General features: G+C 46.8%; 1 protein-coding gene across 2 annotated transcripts in view; it reads right to left on the bottom strand.

The window, feature by feature from the left end:
* Positions 1-714: 714 nt before the first annotated feature.
* IPP (intracisternal A particle-promoted polypeptide) overlaps positions 715-6,000 on the bottom strand; it is a 28,144-nt gene continuing 22,858 nt past the window's right edge. For both annotated transcript variants that reach the window (XM_001375579.4, XM_007480234.3), the window contains 3 exons: positions 5,129-5,251; positions 3,573-3,793; positions 715-2,217 (listed from right to left, as the gene is read on the bottom strand). In XM_001375579.4, the coding sequence (XP_001375616.2) occupies positions 1,993-2,217; positions 3,573-3,793; positions 5,129-5,251 (569 nt within the window). In that variant the 3' untranslated portion in view covers positions 715-1,992. The remainder of the gene's footprint in view (positions 2,218-3,572; positions 3,794-5,128; positions 5,252-6,000) is intronic.

Genomic DNA, 6,000 nt, shown 5'->3' with positions numbered 1-6,000 from the left:
CACTTTAGCTCTAAACAAAGTCCTACTGTGCCCCAGAATCAGCTACAGGATCTATATAAAGGAAGAAATGTAAATTATACCACACAATCATTTTATCAGTGTCTTAATTATTCATTAATGATATTTAAATTATTTTAGGTGACTTAAATTTTCTTTAGCCCCTTGCTTTGAAATTGGCTATCAGGCCAAAGTTGGATGCTACCCAAAGCTCCCATCACAGCCTTGCCTGCCTGAGGATTCCACAGCTCTTCCTTCTTCTCCCTTTAGTAGATGCCATCCAAAAGCATGGTGCCCATGTAGATGAAGCATACTGAGGAGCAGCTAAGGCAAGAACCAATACCAGTAGGATCACAAATTTTGCAAACTTTGGCTAGGAGACTAGGCAATGAAAGCAAAATGGTATTTGGGTTCCATCTTGATGAAGCCAGCTTGCCAAGCCTTTCTGAGATAATATTGACTTGGGCCCTGACTCCTCTTGACTCAGGCTTTCATTCCATTGACATATATGTACACAGCAAGTGATCTTAAGCTTTCCCTCAACAAAGGAAGGCAGAACTTTCTGGCTACAATAAACCAGTAGATCTCTCAAACATAATCATTTAGCCCTTCTAGAAATCTCTTCCTGTGCTGAATGTTGCCCAAAGGGAGGGCAGGCCTTGACTCAAAGTTAAACCTTGATTTTTAAAACTCACCCAAAAAAGACAGACCCAATCATGCAAGCAAAATCTTTCCAGTGTTTATTAGAAGCAGAGAAAAGCTGGCATTTGCAGTGCACTTTACACATAGATTAATTCGTCGGATCCCCACAACCCTGTGAGGCAGGTGCTATTATGGTCACGTTCTCCAGGTGAGGAGGAAATAGTGACTTACAGGAATTTCTACATCAAAAGTGCCTTTGCTAAGGTTTACTAAGTAAGCTTTTTGGACCTAATGCAGCCAATGCTTAGAATGCCACAGTAAGGAAATTAAAAAGCTGCCAAACTGCTCTATCAATGACTCAGGGGTCCAGGATATACCAAGCCCTTGAGAACTAGGGAGCTGAAGCTAGCACAGGCAAGCAAGTAGCAGAGAAGCAGTTCTAGGCTAAGCCTTCCTCTCTGCCACCCCATGATCACATCCCCTGCCAAAGGCCAGGAGGTAAAAATGGGAGTGAGCGTTTAAGGTGGGAAGGGGACTGAGGAAGCTGGGTAGCCCTTCTAAGGGCTAAGGAAGCTTCATAGGCAGGCATAGAGTATAAGTCCTTATAGGAACAGCTGGAGGAAGTGCAGAATGGAGCCCTGAAGCTTCACCCTTTTCTAAAAGCTAAGGAGGCATCATCTCTGGGCGATGGGGTGGGGCTCCTGTGTGGAACCGTGTCAAGAGCCTGGGTGGAGATTTTTGAACTTGCCCATTCAGCAGGGGGACTAAGGGAAAAAAGAGCAAGTCATGGTTTTCCATGAGTTCCCAACAAGGCTGCCTCCAGTAAATGTGCTACCAATTGAGGGTTTGGTGCCAATGAAAGATACCACCTGGCAAGAGGGGCTGGGTAGTCATTTCCTGGTTTCCCTCCCTCTCTGGAGCCAGTGAAATCAGCAGTGGTATATTTTTTGTTCGGTGGTGGAGTACTTAAACTACACAGGAAAAATTGCTGCCAGGAGCTCCTGCCCAAAAAAAAGAACAGCATGGGTCCTTGAGCAAGATGGGTCTAAAAATGCAAGCTGCATGAGTCACTGCCAAGGTGGGCTCTGCCTGTTACAGATGCCATCCTGTCCCAATCCACTCTCAAGAGCACCGCTCCAGCCTGCTTTTCAGCCCTTTCTGTACTTGGGAGCATCCAAAGTCTTGGGGCCTCTCTCTCTCTCTCTCTCTCTCTCTCTCTCTCTCTCTCTCTCTCTCTCTCTCTCTCTCTCTCTCTCTCTCTCTCTCTCTCTCTCTCCCTCCCTCCCTCCCTTCCCTAGTCCTGCTCCAAGCCCCAGCGTCCTCTTTTATGACCCCAGGTTCTCCTGACGCTGGTCACAGCACAGCCACACCCCCTTCACACCGACTAGTGATCATGTTACCAATTTCAGTCCATGTGTCAGAATGAGGGTTATACACTTCAACGGAGTCCAAGGTGACTGGGGCCAAGAAGTCATGGCTGGAAGACCGGCCTCCAGAAACATAAAGAAGGCCATTTATCGCCACCACACACACACCAGCTCGGGGCACTTTCATAGATGCAACTTCAACCCACTTCTCCTGGATAAGAGAGAAAAGCAAGAGAAAGAGGCACATGATGAACAAAGCAAATGAGATGACAGGCAGAGATGAGTTAGAACAAGACTGTCTGATGAGGCATAAAAATGTGTGGCAATAAACCAAGAGAAGGCCCCCCCCCAATATACTCAGGGGCATGGCCTCTGAGATGAGCAGGCATGTTCCACAAAAAGGGCCTAAACAAGTGAGTTGGTGGAAAGCACTCCCCCAGGATATCAACCTAGTGTTCTGCTGAGATGTGGGCCAACACTGGGTGGACTTGGGAAGGGTCCTGGAACTAAGCTAGGAAAACATCCATCTGCCCCAAGAGTGAAAAAGAGGGTGTTTGCCCCATGACTACAAAGAGTAAAGACAGCTGCTCAGGGCCAGTTCAGAAGATGGTGAAGTTGTGAAGAGCTTAAGAGTCCATGGGACTCCAGACCCAGAGAATCCTGAAAAGAAAGGCAACACTGGCTTATTCACCAAAACCTAAACCAAAAGACCTGAACACATTTTGAAAATATACTTCTTTAAATCAGAAACTTATTGGGTTGCAGAATTAAATTTAGGCAGGATAAGGATGAATTTATGGGTGAGCAAGAGTTTTTAGGCTTCAAGTGGGAAGGCCACAGGCCTCTGAAGATAACATGTACAAAGTCTTCAAAGTTTCATCCCAGACTTTCTTTTAGGGAGAACCCTGGTGTGACTGCTTTTGCACTGTCAGGGAAAATACACCCTAACTAGTCCAGGGAATTGTGGGTCATCTTCAAAGGTCAATTTTCCATGTGAAAAAAATGATGAAACATCACCAGAGTTCACTCCCTTTAGGAGACAATCTAACCAATTTGTGGCCAAAGTGGAGGAGCTGGGATGTTGCCAGAATTACCACTGGCTCAGCAATGTAGAACAAGAAAATCCTAGCACAACTCCCCAGTGACTGCAGATCTCACAGACCCAAACCAAAGACTCCTGGCCAGGAACAGGCCAATACTGTGCTTGGTCCTGAGGCTCTGGATGGCCCAGGGCACTCCTATAGTAGTCCTGGGACCTAGGGTGGGAGAAAACTCAAATCATAATGAATGAGGCTTCTATGGAGTAAATAAACCCCTGGGGCATACTGTCTATGGTTACTCTCCTTCTGGAGCACTGGTAGTGTGTTCTGGGACCAGGCCCGAAAAGAAGATAAGAGAGGTATTTGCTGTCACTGCACAGCCAGCTTCTAAATACTCCAAATCTGGATCACTTCCTGGTTCAGGGAGACTCCAAATGGATACCGTCTCCCAAGCTTGTTCAACCTCCTCACAAAATCATGCAGCAGCCAAAGCAGCACCAGAGCACCCCAAATTATCCCACTGTACCTCCTCAAAGGAATATTTTTCTACAGTGTGCAGGGTATCCTGGGTCTCATTCCACCCTCCAATCGAATAGATGCAGTCATTGAGGGCAGCCACCCCCAGATAGGCCCTTCTGGTCCCCATTGGAGGCAGAGAAGACCAACATTTGGAAACTGGGTTGTATACTTCAACGGAACAGAGCTCCATGCCCTCATTGCTGATGCCGCCAACCACGTAGATTAAACCTAGAAACACAGAAGATGCCGGCTTTATCAGTGAAGTATAAGGCCATAACAGCTCATTGGAGCCATTAACTATGGAGGTGAGCCTTGTAGGGCCACTCTTGGAAGCAGCCCAAGGGGCAGGACAACAAGGCCTATTCAGAGAGGGCTCCAGCTGGCCCATCCACGACAGGAAGTCCTGGTCTCAAGGCCTAACCATTAAAGTTTCTTTTCTTTTGATAAATCTTATGGATGCCTTTTGTCTTTATCTCAGTCATGTCTATCCCTGCCCCTCCAGACTGAATCGTCCCTTAGAACAGAGATAAACAAGGGGGCAGAACCACAGGATATTGGATGTGGTGACCAATATAGCTACAGGTCACCTCACACTTTGCCCCTGTTCTTCTGCCTTTGGGGCTTAGGGCTTTCTCTGAGACTGCCACTGGTTTTGTAAGGACCCACAGTTGGACCTCTTTTGGGGGCTCATCCCTTGGCATGCTGTCCTCACTGTCTCTACTGCTCCACTGGACCCTCTGTGTTCACCCCAAAGTGGTTCACAAACATCTTTCCACCCTTCTCTGAATTCTTTGTTTCCCATTTCTTAGGGCACATTCATATATTGGGGTGGTTTGGGCCACTTCCAAGCTGACAGGAACCACTGTGCTGCCAGCAATTGGCCACCAGAGAAAGGGCTGCCATGGATAAGAACTGAAGGAGCCTTTGACCTTCTGGCAGTAGGAGGGAGGCTGCCCAGCAGTGATGGGGAAGGTCCTTAACAAGCTCACTTTTGCTCACCCCCATGGATACTCACAGAACAGCAGCTGTGAGAAAAAGCATGTCTGCCCCCTTTAGGAAGGATGTAAGACAGGGAAGAAGGAACAAAGGTTTTATTAAGTGCCAACTATGTGCCAACACTGTGCTAAATGCTTTAAGAATATTATCCCAAATATATACTATATGACAACACATGTATAACCTGTATCAGATTACTCACTGTCTCAGGAAGAGAAGAGAGAAAAGGAGAGCATTTGGATAGCAAAATGTCAAGAGCAAATGTTAAAAGTTGTTTCTACGTGTAATTTAGAAAAAAAGACAATAAAATATTGCTGGGGAAAAAATATCCCATTTGATCCCAACCACAACCCAGAGAGGTGGGTGCTGTTCTTATCAACCCTGTTTTACCAATAAGGAAACCAAGACAGGCAGAACTGATGCAACTTGCCCAGACATACCCAGCAGTAAGTGTTGGAGGCCTGGTCTTCTGTGCACTGTGGCACCCCCTAATGGCCTTCTTCCTGCAGCCTCTTTCCCATCCATCCAAATGACTCCCTCTTTCTATCCTACTTCAGTGAGTCTTACCTTGGATCTCACAGCAGCCAAAGTAGTAGCGAGGCACGGCCATGCTGCCCACAATTTCCCAGCTGTTTTCCTCAGGATCAAATCGTTCAATAGAGTTCCCTATCTCTGCTCCAACCCATCCACCTGCAATCAAGAGCAAATGCTGTAGCCTTGCAGGAGTCATGGGAGGCCCCCCTGCCCATCCCTGTCATGTGGAGGGGAGGACAAAAGGGTTCTAGGCAGAGGCAGGCCTAAAGCCGGCTTTGAACCCCAAGTCCAGGTGCCTAGGAAAGGCACTCCTCTAAATCCTGGCTTTGTCTGAGCTAGCTGTGTGAATCCTCCTCTCTCTAGGCATTATATCCTGACCCCAACCTGAAAGTCACAGAGAAATATATTATATTCTTAACCCATAATGCCTCCCTGAGGGAAGGGCGAGAGACTTCAATAAGAACAGAAGGGATAGAGATGATTGAGACAAGCATTGGGTCTTACCAGGGTCTGGAATTAAGTTAATAACAAGTAATACAAATTCACAGAGGTAAAAGAGGCTTTCAAAAGAACTTGACTTTTAGAATGAGCCTCTGGAGCTGCTGGACCTTGGGGACACAGACTACTCTTGGCTTTCCCCCAAAGCCAAGTTTTGCTCTCAAAATTGGTCTTTATGAAAGAATATTTGGATAAACTCACTTCATTCCTCAAGAAAACCAATTAAACACATTCTCCCATTCTTTCCCATACAATGCCCCAAAAGTGGCTTTGGCCCTACAGGGAAGGGCCCTTTTGATCCAGTCCCAAGCCCTCCCAATAGCTCTTCTCTCTACTTGAAATTCCTCAAACGAGGACCAGCTTTCCATTCCATAGCTGAGATAACGCTTTGGAGGCTGGTGCTCTTG

The sequence above is a fragment of the Monodelphis domestica genome, chromosome 2 (assembly GCF_027887165.1).
Source record: "Monodelphis domestica isolate mMonDom1 chromosome 2, mMonDom1.pri, whole genome shotgun sequence".
NCBI classification, from domain to species: Eukaryota; Metazoa; Chordata; class Mammalia; order Didelphimorphia; family Didelphidae; genus Monodelphis; species Monodelphis domestica.
Note: the sequence above shows the minus strand (reverse complement) of the source record. Positions and strands in the feature narration are given on the sequence as shown.